The sequence below is a fragment of the Epinephelus lanceolatus genome, chromosome 21 (assembly GCF_041903045.1).
Source record: "Epinephelus lanceolatus isolate andai-2023 chromosome 21, ASM4190304v1, whole genome shotgun sequence".
Classification (NCBI taxonomy): Eukaryota; Metazoa; Chordata; class Actinopteri; order Perciformes; family Serranidae; genus Epinephelus; species Epinephelus lanceolatus.
This window is the reverse complement of record NC_135754.1, coordinates 30766543-30785884: the sequence shown is the minus strand read 5'-3', so window position 1 is coordinate 30785884 and position 19342 is coordinate 30766543. Positions and strand designations below refer to the sequence as shown.

At 42.8% G+C, this 19342-nt stretch overlaps 1 protein-coding gene across 1 annotated transcript in view; it reads left to right on the top strand.

The window, feature by feature from the left end:
- hs3st3b1b (heparan sulfate (glucosamine) 3-O-sulfotransferase 3B1b) overlaps positions 1-15876 on the top strand; it is a 28862-nt gene extending 12986 nt beyond the window's left edge. The window contains exon 2 of the mRNA XM_033611680.2: positions 14488-15876. Coding sequence (XP_033467571.2) covers positions 14488-15106 — 619 coding nt within the window. The 3' untranslated portion in view covers positions 15107-15876. The remainder of the gene's footprint in view (positions 1-14487) is intronic.
- Positions 15877-19342: the final 3466 nt, after the last annotated feature.

The window sequence follows — 19342 nt, the reverse complement described above, 5'->3', positions numbered from 1 at the left end:
GTCTTGTGTGAGTCCCTCAACCTCTGGCAAGTGCACCACTAAATTGCCAGAGTACTTGTTTAAGATAATTGGAGGATTGTGCATTTTTTTGGCTTTGGTATGTGAGTGCTTTCTGATTCTAATATCTGTTGAAAACAAACATCTGAAGTCTTTAGGCCGAGAGCTGACATACAGCATTAAGCAAGCGTTTCTCTGATGTCTCCCCATTTTTTGTCTTTACTCCCTTCGCAAAATAGCTCCCTGGCTTGGAGTGAGAGCAGATCCTGTTTCACTTCAACCACTGATCGCTCACTGATAGAGACACAGCAGAGGGGTGAACACATTTGTCATCGTGCTCCCCGACCGTCTCCTGAATGAAACCCTGACACTGAGCTCGTAGCTCCGACGTCTGGTTCTGGCAGCACTTCGTCAGCACAAATGGTTAAAATGGTGCCTGATGTTTTTAACAGTAATTATCTTGTCTTTGGGGCGCTCGCAGAGATATTGTAGGAGACAACATCTAGGCTCAAATCCAACAAAAACTGTGGGATTGCCTGAGGATTTCTGCTGCCAATCTTTCCATCTCTGAAAGCAGCAGGTTAATTGTCGTGACTGGTGCTATCGTTACTCAATTTAGCTAATTATACGTTAGCTCAGGAGGCAGGCTGTCTTCAGGAATTTGTAAACCATTAACCTGCAACAGCTGCAGTGTGAGGAAGCAAAATAACAGTCCAAACACGCAGGGAGATGGTTTTCTGCTCACTGAGTGACATACAGTAGGGAGGAAATCCCCTCGTTCTCGCACACACACTTTGTAGTTCACCTGTCTTCAAAAAGGTGTGCAGGCAGTTATGGATGACAGCCAATTTAAACAGGATGCAAAGTAGCTCGCTGCCTCTCTCTGTCTCTCGCAGTGTGTGTGTGTGTGACTGTGTGCGTCGAGGGAGTGGGGGTGGTGGCATGTATGTTCTTCTCCAGTCTGTTTCATCTTTTATTCATCTTTGCTGTAGCTAGATCAAGGAGTCATGTGCCTCTTGGTGCATGTCAAGTGTCAGGAAATCAGTCAGAATGGCTGATTCTGCCTGCACACGCACACAAAAACACCCAGAAATGCTCTCTCTCACACACACACACACACACTGAGCCGAGTCTTCACCTGCAGCCTTTCATTGTTGTTTTCCCTGTTGTTTTTTATCCTTTCGCGGTTCATCGGTTTTATTTCGTCCAAGCTGTCAGCCCGGTCGCGCCCTCATCCTGATGGAGTGGCTGGAATGTGTGGCTAGCTGTGGGCTAACACCTTCAGCAAACACCCCGAGCAAACACACTGATTAGTGAGGATTACTAGCGCTAAACAAATTCTGGGTAATTTCGCCAAGTGTTGGATTTCAAAGAGAGCGTGTGTGTGTGTGTGTCTGCTGGCGACGGTTTGCAGTATGTTTGGTGTTACAGGCACGCACAATAAGCGGCCTGAGTGCTGCAGCAGTGTCAGGTAACTTATCCTGTATCGCATGGCAAACAAAGTGGTGAGATGTTACCAAAACAGTTTGATCTTTTACCTCTCTTAAAGAAACAGTGTGTAGGATTTAGGGGGATTTAGAGGCATCTAGCTGATCAACCAGGTGAAACTTCTCCTGGTTAGGATGCCTTAGGATTCCTCCTCCTTGTTCAAGAGGTTTTTAACATGAGCCGAATTTTCCACAGAGGTCTCCATTTCTCCAAAACAAACAAACTAGGTGATTAAAACCAGTAAAAACACAGAATAAAGCAGCTTCATGTTATAAATCAGTGTTTCTCCTACACTGTTTGGCACGTAGCAGACCGAAGCACCAGCACCAGCACCTGCTAAAGTGCACACACCTACTTTCTCTGATAACTTTATGTGTACTCATCTCATTTTTGATCGAGACCTTCAGGAGGTTTTTAGCGGACACTGAATTTTCCACAGAGGTCTCTTCCTCTCCAAAACTAATGGACTCAGTGATTTAAACCAGTAAAAACACTGAATAAAACACTCTCACCTTACAAATCAGCGTTTCTCCATCACTGTTTGGCATATCAGAGACATGCGGCTAGCCCAGTACCTGCTAATGTGTGCTCACCTTTCTTCTCTGATAACTTAAGATTCACACATCCAGGAGGTTTTAAGCAGGAGCCGAATTATCCACAGAGGTCTCTTCCTCTCCAAGACTAATGGACCTGGTGATTTAAACAGGTAAAAACACTGAATAAAGCAGTTTTGTTTTAAAATAAGCGTTTTTTCAATGCTGTTCGGCATGGTGCAGAAGTGGCTGATGCCAAAATGCGAACGGTCCTATTAAGAGTCAGTGTTTGGTTTATCTGTTCTGGGCTACTGTAGAAACATGGCAGTGCAACATGGCGGACTCTATAGATGAGGACCTGCTCCCTATGTAGATATAAACAGCTCATTCTAAGGTAACGAAAACACAATGATTCTTAGTTTCAGGTGATTATACACTAAAGATATCATACTTAATAAAATATATTCCATCTCTGCCAATATATCCCCCTAAATCCAACACACCGGACCTTTAAGTGAAACTAAAACGATGGAATATTTCACCTCTCTTAAGCCAGAAAAATGAAGCTTTTTTTTGGGCAACATCTTTGAAAGCCTGAAGAAAAAAAGCACACTTCTGTAAAAGCATGCTGTTGCACATTCATGAGAGGAAGGGAGGAGGTATTTCTCCTTTCTACCCTCCACCATCCATTTCACCAACTCCTCTGTTTTATTTATACCACATGGTGGGCTCCTCCGCTTCACTGCAGGGTTATTAACACTCGGTAATTCCATGCAGCCGTCTATGGCCACAGGCCGATGCGGTTCCAGGCCTGACAAAAAAAAAGGGGGGGGGGGGGGGGGGGGCTCCAAACATTCCTGTGTTGTTTTCCGAAGGTGCCAAATAGCAACAAATACACTCAAAAACAGATTTTCCGAGTGGGAAAAATGATAGTCACTTATTGAATTGAATAATTTGTGCTTGTCACGCCTCTGCGAAGCTGCCCATCACAAGGCAACCACAATGGTGGAAGAGCAGAATGTCTCAGCTTCACTTTAAGTATTTTCAGGACGTAACGGAGGGGGGTATCTGAAGCTGTGGCTGGGAGTAATATGCTGTTGGGGTGTCTGACCCCATGTAGTCCATGACATTATATGTGGTGGTTAGTTCTCTATTTATTTATTCTACTTTACTAGTGTCTGATGTTGCCTCCAAAACCAGGCTGGGTACGAGCCTGAAACCAGTCTGGATGGTCTGTGACCGCAAGGCCTGACTCCCCCTCTCTCTCCCTCTTTCTGTCTTTCCCTCCCTCCTCGACTCACATTCTCTCTGTCATTCACTCTCCCGCTCCTACATACTCTTGTACACACACACTCAGCCTGTAAGAGACGCTACGATAAAAAAAAGCTCCACTCTGGCGATGCATGACTCCCTGATTCCAGTGAAAAATGATGGATGGACGGGTTGCGTCGGTCGGGTTAACTGCCTTGTTTACATGGAGGGTCAGTAGATTCCCAGGCTGCTCTGACATAGTGCAACTTCTTGATGGAGTTAAGAGGTCTGGGAGCTGCATTTATCAACCCCATCAAGACTCCAGCACAGAGTTTGGGTGTCAAAGTGTCACTGAGTAAGAAACAAGATGGGGGCTCCTATCAGTTTGGCCGGTATATGTTCTGGAAAAGCTTAAAACAGCAGCGTCATTATACTTTGACCTGTTGTGCAGCCATTGACCATTTCTCTTAAACTCCCTTCCTGCCCTCCTGTTACTAGAAATGTTCTAATTAAGTACATGAAACCAAAGCCTGTATACTTTAGTTTTTTCAATTGTGCTTAAAGTCGTCTTTTATCCAAAACCCACTAAAAAAAAGCCTCGATCTTTTAGTTAACAGAGAATCTGTTAGTCATAGTTTTAGGCCATGACCCTTTGTAGAAAACAACCCCTGTTCCAATCTATTGAAAAAAAAAATAATAAAAAGTTGTTTCTCTTCCTCTTTAAAGTCATGTCAATTATCTTGTGATGCCTCAGATTTATCTCTGTCTTGACACTTGACACAAGTTGGGAACCATTGGTTACAGCCACCTTTTGATTTATTGATCTTTTTAGAATCAGAGGATCTACAGTACAGCAATCAGGTCCCTCTTCGTCCCCAGCTGTATGTTGTATCAGTGCAGCAACCATGTCTCCTAGAAATTAGGCGGTATGTTACTAAATTGGGTTCATAAGAAGGTTGTGGTGACAATAAAATTGCTGCTTGGATGATGTTCAAAGACAACATTTCTTAGGCTTCACAGCGAGGTGGTCATGGTGGACATATAAAGTCCAGGACTGTGACTCCAGAGTCTTGGGTTTGCATCCTTTCTCAGGTTTAGGCATTAAAAGCACTTTGGTTAAGGTGAGGAAAAGGTTGTGATTTTGGTTAAGGGTTAGGGTCGAACTCTGCACTTTTAAGGGTACCAACCAAATCACGTCAAAACTACAAAGTACCGATTCAAATTAAATCCATCTGTGAGTGCATGTAGGTGACAAAGCCTGGTTTTGACAAGAGGCAGAAGTGCCGCCTAGCACCACAGAGCTCCACAACCATTCCAAAAGCTTCCCAGCAAGCCAAAACTATCACTGCAGCGCCGATCGGCTGGAATAGTGTGACCTCTGGTCTATTTTCTTTTCTATATTATTTTAGTAATAGCCTAGAATCACTGCTAGATGAGCAGACACACACACACCAAGCAGACAGAGACAGAGCAGAAGATTAACTCTATGTGCTATTAGAAAAGAGCAGAGGAGCAGAATTCCTTTTTAAGTCACCTCTGCAGCTTTTGCAGCAGAAATTAAAGTACAGAAAAAGGTACCATTGGGTACCGGTAACCCTTAGTCAAGCATAAGGGTTAATAAAAAGTAAAAATAAAAAAGTTGCCTATTTAAACAAATGAAATATGTTGTCAGTGAACATTTCACTGATATGTCGGTGACGATTCGCAGTCATCCAGGTCATGGTAATCATAAGTGCTATATCAGAGGCAACTGAACTTGCTTGAGTTTGTAACTTCTAATGGCACTTTTCCAAGATATATTTTGGCATCAGTTGTCTCCAGGCTTATATAGAGAATTAAATGACAGAAAAAAAAAAAAATTTGCAATATTCTGTCGGGACGAGAGTCGAAACGTCTTCAAGAAACTCAAGCAAGTCCAGTTGCATACGATATAGCACTTATGATTTCACTGATATATTTAGTATTACATTTTTGCAACATTAATATAAACATTAATTCTCTCAGCTTTACATTTCAAGCAAAAAAAGGTATTTGCTGTTTCAAATAAGTTTTATACAAACAGAATTTCTAGAAGACATGGATGACTAGGGGTGTAGACATTATTTAGCAACAGAAATCCAATATAAGTGTCAGAGAAGTGGCTACATTGATCCCCACTCACAGATCTAAACCAAATTCATTGTGAAATTAAGTTACTCTGTGCTCATGTACCTCTGACTGTATCCTAAAATATAGCCTAATAGTTGCACCAAAAGGACTAGTCAATCCAAGGACAGACATACTAGCGTTAGCACCTAACACTGCTTGACACTGGCCCCAGCAGCATTCCCAGTAATCTAGTGGAGGAATCCAGTCTTCAGACTCTCCTCCTTATAACTGCACCATCCCATCCAGGGCTCCACCATCCAGACCTGAGTGTGTGATATTAGGCCAGCCTGCATTATTAATCCCTTTAGCAGACAGATGATTCAGAGGGGCTTCCACTCAGCCACCTTCCTGAGTTTCCAGTGACACCATTACTCAATGAAGCCTGTTAATTTGAGACCTCAGGCTCAGGAGGCACTCTGACAGTTGACTCTGATAGGGCTGATGAAGCTGCAGCATCACTTAAGCTTCATCATGCGGGTATGAAGTTACAAGCGGGTGTCAGAGATAGATATGGAAACAGCAAGTGCAACGGTATGCATACGTTTCGGTGCCCAAACACAAATCCACAGAGACGTATCAGACAAAGATACACACAGACTCCCGTCAGCATGCACTCCTGCATGGTCTCACTTTTAAGCAGAGATCTCTGGCTCTTCTCAGCCAGGAAATGAACTGTCAGAGAGCTCCAAGTGGCCACATACTAACACCTGGACTCCACTCCAAGTGCTTGAAAGAGAGAGCAGATGAAGCCTTCGTAGCTGCGGCCGGAGCTCTTCTCCCTCTCCGCGTCGGAGTGTCCCGGGCCGACTGCGCCATAAACCATCTTCCCTATTCGTTTAATTTACAGCCAAAGCCATGCTCTGTGGTTAAATATAATGTCAGACTCCAGGCACAGTGGAGTGTATTTCAAAATGTCTGGCTTCTGTATGTGCTTAAATGCTACTTTGAAAATATTCAGTGAGCCAGCAGAGGCGTGCATGCCTGCCTCCCTCTGTAGTAGTGTGTGTGTGTGTGTATGCATGTGTGTTACATAAACATGTTGCTCACTTCAGTTCCATTTCATAGCATAAACTGTAAGCTTCTCCCACTGTGAGCTGAGAACTTTAAAAGGGAATGCTGGTAATGAACTCTGCTTTTATTTACCAGTAACTCATCCATGAATTCATGCAACGAGCCCTCCATATCTGCATGTATCATCTGTCATCCTTTCCACAGTGTTTCTACCACCAGGAGAGATTTTTACATCATGAGATTTCATGAACTACATGCATTTTGTTTGAACATATTACACTCAAACGCTTGGGTTGAAAAGATCAGATTTATAACGCTGTGGATGAAGAAGCGGTGCTCAAGATCCTTATCGTCCAACACGGAATAAAGATGTTTCTTTGTACTTCCTGAAAATGCTTGTATGTCCACCGCACTGGTTCATGTGAAGGGCTTGGGTGAGAGGCCCTCGGAAAAGAAAGGCAGCCTTTCAGTACTTCTTCCCTCATTTCCTCCCTCTCCGTCTTCCCCCTTGTGAAGTGTCACTTTGCTATCGGACCTCATGGCCTGATTGTCAAAGGGTCGGGGGAACCTCTGGGATCAATGGAAGAGAGAAGGGTGAAGGGTGGAGACTGTGGAGAGTTTAAATACAGAAAAATTTCCTTTAGCACGTAGGCGTGAATTGTTGATAATGAAGTTCAGCGTAATTTCCCGAAAGTAGTTGTTCTTTTTACTAGAAATTGCATTTAGATATTAGTAAACAGCATTTGTGATGACGTGGTGGTGACAACGTAATTGGTGCTTGGATAATGATCAGACACTTAATGAAAGACTACTTTTAAATGTTTTGATGTATAGAAAATTCAAGATTTCAACACCTAGATGTGAATTGTTGATAATAACATACTGTGCGTCTACTTAGCTATCGGACCTCAAAGCCTGATTGTCAAGATGTCGGGGAAACCCCTGGGATCAATTGTAAAGAGAACAGAGTGACGAATGTCTGCATGAAGGTAGCTAGCTTGTTAGATTTTCTTGTTTGGGTGAATTCAGCTTCTATTTAGAGCAGTGTGTAGAGGAAGTCGTTGTGGGGGTGGTGGATTTTACCTAGCTGTGAATTGTTGATAACAATCGTTCTCACTCCCAAGTCATCAAATGCCGCCACTTTGACAGTGATCCGCACATCAGAGACCAACTCAGAGGCACCTTTCGTGGTGGTATGATATGCACTGGGCATATCAGCTTTCGAGGCAGCGGGCAATGTGTCTATGTGTAATTCTACACATAGAAACTGTACATTTCCTGTGAAAACAAAAGTGCATTTTAAAAGACGTCCATGAACATCCAAAAACAGATGTAGGAGGTGCCGAGCATGTCATATTTTGACATGACAAAGCAGCAGTATTTGACGAGTCGGGATGGCAATGTGTTGTAATGAATGGCTGCGTGTCTCCTTAGCTATCAGACCTCAAGGCCTGATTGTCAAGGGGTCAGGGGGACCTCAGGGATCGATAGATGGAATGACAGAGTATTTTTTTATGTAAGGAAAACTCAGGATTTTGGCACCTTGGTGTGAATTTTCTACAGTGAATGTCTGCATGATGTCCTGAAAGTAGCTGATTTGTTAGATTTTCTTATTGTGGTTAAATCAGATGGGTTAACTCAGCCTCTCCTTAGAGCACTGTTGAGTGCACACTGTTGTTGTGGGTGGTGTGACCTCCCATGAGGAGATAACTCTCGCTCCAGGGTCTTCAAGCCATAGAAACCAGACTTCTTTAGCTTTAAATGCCCATAAGAGTAAAGCCACACCCTCCCCTCGCTGGTGGATACAAAGTGCCCTCCGATTTGTCTGTATTCAAATAAACAAAACCCTAATTTGAGATTCAAATGCTTTCAATATCCAGACATGTGAGACAATTGAAAACCCTTTGTATCGAACATGAAATCGACAGACGCACGCCAAATAGCTCCTCTCCCTTTTGTCTATGAGCAAAGTAGTCATTTTGTCAGAGATGCTGTGACACAGACGGCTCAGTGGCAGCCCGTTATCATCAAATCAAACATGACAGGAGGGAGGCAGAAGCATCAGACAGAAATAACCCTTTTTTCCTGCCTGCCGTTTATCTCCACCGGGATGAGGGCTCTTTAAAACACAGGCCAAAGGGCCACTCCGCCGGCCCCTGTTTGATGCTGTCATATGACAAGGGCTTCTGCTTTGTGTCTTATCGCTGTTTTTGGCATGTCTTTCAACTTGGAAATACTCTCAATGGACAAAGGTGCAGAGAAGCAAGGAGGAGAAAAAAGTCTACAGATATAAATCATGTGGAAGTACAGGCAGGGGAGAAGTTTCATCATCATATTTGAGGTTAAGTTACATTTTTTATGATTGCTAATTCCCTTATTGGACAGTGTGTGGAGTCCTTGGTATCTAAGGGGGACAGGGTGATGTTTGCAGGGCAATTTTGGCACACGTTCCACTTAAGAGCCCTCCAAAAGGCTTCTCTCACTCGAGGCTGAGAAGGACGGAGAAGTGCTCCACTCAGCCCTCGATAAGCACCCCTTCCCTCCCTCCTTCTCCCTCTCCACCCTGCCCCCATCCCCGCCCCGCTGCCCTGACCACTGCCCTGCTCACCCCTCCACTCAGGGACAATGGCTCACTTTCAAAGAAAAGCAGGAAAAAAGAGGAGCCCGGTGTCACAGAATTGCCTGTTTGCTGACGGAATCTTTAAAAGCAGCACCTCATAAATCAAAAAGGAACATAATAGGCATTGTTTCTCCAAGAGCTACTTGTCCCACTAAAATTCCCCTCCTCTCTTCTCTTTTCTTTCTTTTTTTACCTCTTTGGCAGAGAGAGCAGGCAAAGTCAGAGGTGGAGATTTTTTATTAGGGGGTCTCTTCTTGCGGATTTGGCGCTTTTTAGGGGTTTCCTCGCCACTTTCTTTCTCCCTCGCTGTCCAACCATCTCCTTGTTTTATGCTCCTCCAACCCCCAACACTTGATTTAAAAAAAAAAAATCCCCGAGCTTGGATCAGCATAATCTATCACTATGCACATTGTAACTCAGGCCTCCTCCCTATCTCCGTGCCGCATTGTGATGTTGAAATCGGATTAGATGGGAAGCCATTTGCCTCCTGTGTGTCAGCTCTGGACTCTTTTTGTATGTTAGCACAAGGAATGACAAAAAGCTTGCAGGCAGTATCACCATTGTGCATCGAGAGAATAAGGAATAGCATGCAGTTTAAGTCGAGCATGTTTGGTTTGTATTCCTTGAAGACGCTCAAGAGGGTGCAGTTTAAAGTTGTGACGGAGAATTAATGTGTGTGCTCATAGCGTGTTGTTTGCATTTATCTCCGGGAATGGTTTGCTGGCGGAAAGATCTGTCATGCTTTTGCATAAAACCACATGCTGTGTCTGTTTTGATTTCAATAGGCTATTAATGAGCTCGGGCCTGTGCTGGCCATCGAGAGCACCGGGAGAATTCCCAGTAGCCAGGCCAGATTAAAGGCCTGGCAAGCTAGTCGCCAGAATAAATGTTGGTATTGCATGCTTTTGCAAACCAGGGATATGTAACATGTATAGGTTATTATTTAGCAGATATGTAGAAATGTTGTGTTTCCTTACATTACAATAATGCTGTGGTTAATGTGTGGTTATGTTTAAGCATTAAAAAACCCGCTTATGGTTAGGAAAACATCATATTTTGACCAAATAGGCACAGTCTGAAAATGCTGCCAATGTTTTTCTGAAAAAGGACCACTTTTGGTAATCGCAGCTAGAAGTGCCATCAATGTGTCGCTAAACAATACCAGTGTTTGGGGGCACACCTGCCTCTGGAAATGCCGCCCATGTTTCACTAAATAAAACACACCTTTGGTGGTGCAATCGCGACTGGAAATGCCAAAACACCTGTTTTTGGTGGCACAATTGCCACTGGAAATGCTGCCAATGTTTCGCTAAATAAACATTTGGCACAATCACGGCTGGAAGTGTCACTGATGTTTCGCTAAAAAACACTCGCTTTTGGTGGCACAGTTGCCTCTGGAAATGTCACCAATGTCTTTGCTAAAAACTGGCCGCTTTTGGTAATCACAGCCAGAAATGCGATCAATGTCTCACTAAACAATACCTGCTTTTGGTGGCACAATAGCCTCTGGAAATGTCACCAATTTCTCATTGAAAATCACTTGCCTTTGGTAGCACAATTGCAGCTGGAAATGCTGCCAATGTCTCGCTAAAAAATGACTGCTTTCGGTAATCGCAGCCAGAAATGCCATCGGTGTCTCACTGAACAAAAACAGCTTTTGGTGGTGCAATTGCCTCTGGAAATGCTGCCCATGTTTCCCTAAAATACATTTGCCTTTGGTGGCACACTCACAGCTGGAAATGCTGGCGATGTCTAAAAATGACCACTTTCGGTAATCGCAGCTGGAAATGCAGTCAATGTCTCACTTAACAGTACCAGCTTTTGATGGCACAATTGCCTGTGGAAATGTCGACAATTTCTCGCTGAAAAACACTTGCCTTTGGTGACACAGTTACCTCTGGAAATGCTGTTGATGTCTTGCTTAAAAATTACCGCCTTTGGTAATCACAGCTGGAAATGCAGCCAATGTCCAACCAAAAACCCCACTTTTGGTGGCACAATTACCACAGACAATGAGACAGACAATATTTTGTCTCAAACCGTGGTCTGCAGCACTCTGCAGCTTGGCAGTCATCTCGGCTTGGCTTCACACCATCCACCATCTCCTCCACCTCCCAATGACAAAGTCAGCTCATGTATTCAAAACTACGTCACTTTAGAAACATTCATATGATACATATGAAATGCACATGTAACAAGCTGCAGTCACTCTAATACTAATAGCATGAGCTCTGCCTCTCATCACATACGATCATGTACATGCACATACGACACTTTTTATGCCTTAACTATTTCAGAGGATTTTAAAGCAGTTTTTGTTTGTAGTAATTAAACTAAAAGACCTGCGCTGGCCTTAGTTTCCCAGCTTGTTTGTTTATGATCCCAGTCTGGCCCCAAATGAGCTTTTTGAAACAGTTTTATTTCCCCCCCGTCTCCTCCATTCACCCCTCTGATGTGTCAGCAATCAAGAACATATTATCATAATTAGATCACTGGCACTGCATTAGGATTACACAAATCTGCCAACACCATTTCCACGAGGCATTTTATTGGTTACCTGACGCTACTCTGGGTATTTCCTCCCTCTCCTCGCCGTTCCCTCTTCCTTGCACACAAATATGTGCATTGATGGAGAGCCGATGTTTCATGAATTAGCCATGAGCTGGATGGACGTGAACTAGATTCCAGCTTTTAGAGTATATTTCTGAGGAGCAGCTGAAGCTCTGGGGAAGAATCGAGTGTTACAGACTTCTGTGTGTACAGAATGTGTCCAACATCGTCTTTTACCGTCCTCAGTGTGGAAATACTTTGTGTAGGATTACACAGAATTTGAATGGGATCGACTACAATAGTACTGTCTACACAATGGTGTGTAAGTGCCCTAGCCTTAACAACAAAAGGGTACAACAGGCTAACAGGAGTCTTATCTGCGAGATAAGCGCCCTCGGTTATCTCGTCCTTCCTTTGTTTTTTTCCTCCATTGACCGCTCTAAACTGCTTATTTGCTGTTTTTAGGTCTCTGTGTGTCCCTTAGAGTTTTTACTCCTGTGACTGTCTTTTTGATTTCACTGTGACAAAGCAGAAGGAACAGTTCTAGCTGTTGCAGTTTCCAGCACATAGTTTGAACCCCTCCCATCCAGCCAGCACCAGAAACACCATTCAATCACACATAGTTTTCTTCCTGGTGCGTGGGGGCCAAAGAGGGAAAGGTGATCCGCGTCCCAGTGTCAGTCAAACCGCTCTTATCGCCTCCACCATAATCGAGCCTCTGCGGTCGGCCACCATTTGTGAAACCTAATGCTGGGAGAGCAGAGCGCTTTCACTTTTCCTTCAAAACCAGTTGGTCTCAAGTACCTCTTGATTATACGTCTGCATGTAACGTATCTGTTTAAAGCCCATCAGCCAGCCCTCACCCAAAAACCAAACCCACTCTTGTCAAAAAACAGATTGCATTTCTGAAACAAGCCTCATCATCTTTCAGTACTGTAGTGCGTCTGATTTTTTTGTGGGTCAGATGGGGGGCGGGGCACCGTGGCACAGCTACGCCTGAGTCAGCAAGGCAAATTGAGTGGGATTTTTTTTCTGCTCCAACAGTATAAAGAGGGGAGGGTTAATTTTGATTAAGTCTGACCACTTTGGGACATTTACATCCAGCAGTGATGTTTGAGGGAAGACTAGCTCAAGGAAGATGCATCAGATAATAGAATTCACACATGTTGTGATCTAGTATCTCTATATAAAAAATGCATTGTTAGGCAAAATCACAGTGAAAATTATTAAGGCATAACAGAGCAGGTTAGCTGCAAAGGACAACTACGGTGCATTTTGGTCTGGAACCTTAAATAAAATCTAGAACATGTATAAAATGAGATATCGTCACATAGCTTGCTAATGTCTGTTTAAGTGTTTGCATTACACAAAATACAAAGTATAACCCAGGTTGCACTGGACGTATTTATGACATCAGAAAGATGTTGGACTCTTGTGATGGACAGATGTTAAATTTTGGTTGGAATGAAAATCAGGCTGACAACACAGTATGAATGTCATCTGTCGTCAGTATTCTGTTTCAAATTGATGTTGGCATTGAATGTTGTCCTGGCATTGAATTCTGGTCACCTGAAGTCACAACCTAAATTCAACCAAATATCAACATCAAGGTCAGGTCAATGAAAATGTTGTTTTTCTTGCTATTTGTACATTCAAAGGAAATATGAACTGTTTGGAAATGACAGTCAAGAAACATATTCTAATTTAACAAAAACTGACCTTGATTTTTTTATTATTTCAGTTCTTTCAATGGAGCTAACTGTCCTCTAGACATGGGCTCACCAAATTACAAACTCCAAAAAAACCCTCCCTAATTTACTTTTTCAACATATCCTCATACAACAGTTTGTATGATATTGTACAAATTAGAACCCCACGGTTGAAGTTACATCCATAATGAAAAGTTATATAATTAACGTTAAGTTATGGAGGTTAGGTTTAGGGAAAGAAACATGGTGAGGATGTACCTTAAAATCACTCAAAGTCCACATCACTGTGAAGTCTCCTGAAAGTCTCGGGGGGGAAAGTCCTGTGTTAAATGACCCATCCAGCACCCCAACCTGCTTTCCCATCAGTGCATTGGTCACGTGATTGCAGCCTTCCAAAATACGTGGGTTACTGGCTCATCATTACATAGGATATGAGAAATTTTGGTGCATAACTTTTCGTAGGAAAACGTACTAACAGGGCATGAGAGCTGCCTGACTTTTTTACAGTGTGGTGGAAAGGTGGTCTTTTTATTTTTAAAAAGTCATAAAATATTCATATATCTAGAACACATGATACATTTTATTTGAATAGGTATTTATGTGTAATTTCTATTTGAAGTTAATGTTGAATTAATATTAAAGTCAAAATTAAGCAGGGTTAAATGTCCAAAATGTGGCCAGGGACAAAGGAAATACAGCAAACACCACATAAAAAGGCATTTTTAATATAATAAAAATAACAACTGATCTCCCGTTTAATTTTTGTATGTTCTCTTTGGTGTCAAGTCAGTGTGACAAAAATAAAAAATAAGAAATGTGTTTTGATTTTTCTGAAAGGGAAACAAAAACCCAGATAGTTAAAGAATCCCCTAATATGGTTAAATTCAGGGTCGACCATGTTTAGAAATTCCTGTAAATGTTTCCCAGTGTTTGATTATGCAGTAAATAAGGGTTCTCTGTTTTCTGTCAGAAGTGAGATATCTTATGAGTGAGTGAGCATGCTGATGTTGGAGAGCTGCCTGCACTAATAGGTTTTCAAACCCTATAATAAGGCCAAACAGGCTCAGTGAGTCATTGATTACAGAACACAGTACACTCCATCAACTTGATTACATTATGCAAGACATTGCTCCACCTTACCCTTCGCCTAACCTCCTCTTTGTGTCTGTTTTTTCTGCAGGGAGCTGATGCCCAAAACCCTGGAGGGCCAGATCACCATGGAGAAAACCCCCAGCTATTTTGTGACCCGGGAGGCTCCAGCCAGGATATCGGCCATGTCCCGGGACACCAAGCTGATCGTGGTGGTGAGGGACCCCGTCACCAGGGCTATCTCGGACTACACGCAGACGCTGTCCAAGAAGCCCGACATTCCCTCTTTTGAGAGCCTCACCTTCAAAAACAGGACTACGGGACTCATCGACACCTCGTGGAGCGCCATCCAGATCGGCATCTACGCCAAGCACCTGGACAACTGGCTGCAGTACTTCCCCATGGAGCAGATCCTGTTTGTGAGCGGCGAGCGTCTGATCAGCGACCCGGCCGGAGAGCTGGGCCGTGTGCAGGACTTCCTGGGACTCAAGAGGATCATCACGGACAAACACTTTTACTTCAACCAGACCAAGGGTTTCCCGTGCCTCAAGAAGGCAGAGGGCAGCAGCAAGCCCCACTGCCTGGGTAAAACCAAAGGGCGGACCCATCCGAACATTGACCCTGAGGTGGTGCAGAGGCTACGGGACTTCTACAGGCCCTTCAACATGAAGTTCTACCAGATGACAGGACATAACTTTGGTTGGGATTGATGTGAAAATCATGAAAGACTTTTTTGTTAATTTGTTGAGAAGTTATTATTTTTTTTCCTCTGTAATTCAACGGCAAGATGTGGAGATATTGCTATATATATGTAAAATGTACAGAAATCTATTTTATAATAATTTATTTTTATTTCTAAGCAATTAATTCACTAAGCTGCCTAACCATATTTGTACATAACATCTGGCCCACATGTTGTTTTTAACATTCCTCCTTTTAATTTTGAATTCTCTCGCTCCTCCCTCGTGGTCCTGTAAACTCAGCGGATTTATCGGTGCTTCGTAATGCAGATAATCAGCGAAGTAGAAATTAGGGTGGAAAATGTAAAAGCACCATATTACGGGTACAGAGTGCTCACAGAGAAGTGGAGAACACCTATCCATGTGCATCCTCATTTATATATGCATCATGATTTTACCTTCATTCATTTTAAAGGTCCAGTGTGTAAGGTTTAGGGGGATTTAGTGGCATCTAGTGGTGAGGACTGCAGATTGCAACCAGCTGAAACTTCTTGGGTTAGAATTCCTTCAGTGTTCATTGTTTCGGAGGTTTGAACCAGGAGTCATATTATTGACAAAGGTGTCTTCCGCTCCAAAACAAATGGACCAAGGGATTTAAACTAGTTAACACACTGAATGAATCAGTTTCATGTTACAAAACTGTGTTTTTTGTACGCTTTTTGGCATGCTAGCCCAGCACCTGCTAATGTGTGCTAACATGTCTGATCCAGGCATTCAGGGGGGTTTTACCGTGAGCCCAACTGTCCACAGAGGTCTCTTTCTCTCCAACACAAACGAACACAGTGATTTAAACCGGTAAAAACACTGCCTAAAGCAGCTCCATTTAAAAAATGTGTTTTTCTGATGCTGTTTGGCTTTTTGCGGAACGGGCTGCTAGCTTAGCACCTGCTAATCTGTGCTCACCTTTTTTCTTTGATAACTAAAGATCTAGATGTTTAGGTGGTTTTTACTGGGAGCTGAATTATCTGCAGAGGTCTCTTCCTCTCCAAAACAAACAGATGCAATGATTTCAATTGGCAAAAACACTGAATAAAGCAGTTTTACTGACACTGTCCTCCCGGAGGGACTTCTAACTATGGTAGTCGACACGAATATGCGAATGACCCTATCAGAAGTCCATGTGGTTGTCCTTTCTGGACGACTGTAGAAACATGGTGATGCAACATCGTGATTTCTGTAGATGAGGACCCGCATAAACAGTTCATTCTAAGGTAACGAAAATACATCGAGTCACATTTTCGAGTGATTACACCCAAAAGAAAACATATTATATTTCTGCCAATATGACCCCCTAAATCCGACACACTGGACCTTTAAACCCTGTCATTCTGAGTGTCTGCTTCACTGCAACGCAGACCTCCAAGTTAAGTTTTCTACAATCCAATTTTCCTGCACTGGCATCGGCCTGAGCTGCAGATCTCATGTTCCTTTCCACTCAATAACAGTTAGATCAATAGACCTAACTGATCCTCATTGTGTCACTCATGCTTAAAGTATACAGCTGCCCTTTCATTCTCAGTGCTCCTGCTGCCTGCTCTAATGAATGACCCATCCATCAAACGTTAAATCCCATCCTGGACCACATAAGGGTCCATGTTAACATTATGCTAATCGAGTAAAGGTAACGGGCAGATCAATCGAGCCTGCGCTCTCTAACAACCCATTAGAAGCTGTGTTGGCTGAGAGCCAGGCTCTTGCCCCGTCCGCTCAGTTCAAAGGTCACACAAAGTCTCAATCAAATTTCCTTGAGAGGCATTTGATTTGTTGAGCGGAGCAGAGCGGGAGGAGCATTGAGGGTTGGGGGGGAGTGTGAGCCTTGTTATCACAGTGAGATGGAAAAAAAGAAATCTTTGCGTGAGGTAGCAGAGGCATATCTGTCGGAAATCGAGCATTAAGATAGAAAAGATGACAGACAAACAACAACTTGGCTTCGCCTCACTGAAATAGCGCTTCTTCAAACAGAAGTCCACCAGGCCCCGTCTTAGATCCCAGACTAAAGAGATCAAAGGAAGAGGAAAGGTTTTTGTGAAGCACTCTCAGCACAGCACGAATTGCCTCAGGCGGGGGTGTCTAACCTCTCTAGTGTCGTCAGAAAACCTCATGTGCCATCGTCCATGGCCTATATACTTTATGCCTTATTCACTCTCGTCATCCTCACAACTCTCACAACTCTCTACTTGTTGCCAAAAAAAAAAAACCTTTGGGTTGATATCACACAGCTTGATCTCAGCTTTTTCCCCCTGCATTGCTTCTTTGTTTTTGTCTTTCTACTTGAATTCTTGATATGCAAGAGGGAGAAAATCTTTGATGTGCTGCCCCACGTCTCTTTGCAGCAGGTGGCGCGCTATTATAAGGGCACAAGGAGGCGGCCATGCTATGCTGTGCTACGCTATGCTATGCATGCTCAATGTGGTGGCCATTATGAAAATGCAGGGATAATGGGAAGGGATTTATTAGCATCCAGAGGAGGGCTTTGTGTGTTTAAGCAGGGCCCAGACTGAATGTACACAACCTACCCTCACAGCAAAGGAATCAATTTTAAAGGTCAGATTGTCACTCAGTTTTAGTTAAAAGTTATATTTGATTGTCCCTCTTTCCTTTTGAATTTAAGGAAATGTTGTGCCTCTTTAAAAGGATAGTTTGGATTTTTATAAGTGGGGTTGTATGGGACACTTATTTGTAGTCGGTGTATTGCATACAGTAGATGTCAAACGGTATGTTCCCTGTTTGGAGAAGCAGGCAGGTGTCTTACACGGAAGCTAAGCAGCCTACTGCAGTGGATGGGCGTCAGCAATGAAATGTACAATAGCCTCCTAAAAATGGTCCTGCCAACTATATGTTAATAAAAACATTGAAGTGCACCTTATATTTAGAGTATTTTCACTGCTTTACATCTGACAGGAAACCCATTAACGTCCCCATCTATGTTCTCGCCTAAGCCACCAGACTCCATTGAGAAAAACAGTAATTTTAGCTCACTGAGCATGGAAGCTGCTGGTCTTTGGCTGCATGAATCAGTTAGTTAGTTTGTGTTACTGTGTGTTTTTGGTGTATGTAAACTAACCGTTTTAAAAGCCGAAGTCACACAATAACACAAACAAAATCACTGTTTAAGGCAGTGGTACACCAGCAGCTCCTGTGTTCAGCAATGTTAAATTACTTTTTTTCTCAATGGAGTCTGGCTTAGATGAGAGCACTCAAACAATTTCATTTTCCTGTTGGAACTCACTGTTTGTTGAGGTAAAACAGTGAAAATATTCTAAATATAGCATACTAAAAAACTGATATCTGTTTAAGGTGGAACTTTTTTAAGGTGGCTAAAAGAAGTTTTGTTGCCGGACCCCAGTCCATAGCAGTAGATTGCTTAGCTACCATGTCGGACTCCAGCCTGCTTCTCCAAACTGGGGGCGTTCCAACTGACATTTACTGTGTATAATACACTATCTATGAATAACTACCCCATACAGCCTCACTTCAAAAAATCTGAACTATCCCTTTAACTATCCAATCCAACACAGTTAGCCTGCTCCTGTCATTAAGACAGAGAGCGACCCAATTCAACTATTTCTCTTATTTTCCAGTTGAAACCAGCAGCCTGGTTTAGCCTCAAACCAATGTTTGGTAGCAGGGGAGATGGAGGCTTGTTACACTGTAGTTGTTTTTTTTGTAGTGCTATCTTTACTTTCACTCTGCCTGAGCCGTGATTCTCCTCGTGAGAACTTGTGGAGAAAGCCTTCATCTCCTCTTCTCCCCTTAGTGCAATGTTTGATTCTAAAAAAGCATTTATGATGACCTCTCTTAGCAAGCTGTCACATTCTGGAAGGAAAGTCCGACATGTTTCCCTGTAACTGATGGAAAACTGCATTTGAATTCTGGTCAAGTTCATGTAACTGAGGAAATATCTGAAAACAACAACAACTTGCACTCATGGGTTTTACCCCATGTGGCTGCATCGGTTATGGTTGAGTTTTATTCAACCTGTTTTGAGATCTAAAAATGTTAAAAAAATGTTTGTCTTACCCACATATAATATGTATTTAGACTAGCAGATCTGTATGTACAAAAATGAAAAAGACATGTAAATCAAGTATTTTGTGGTATGTACATCAAAGGAATTAATTTTACACAATGCAAAAAACAAAATGGAACAGAAGTTTCTAGATGATTAAATACTGAACATTCAAAATATTTCTTTGTATGAAGAAA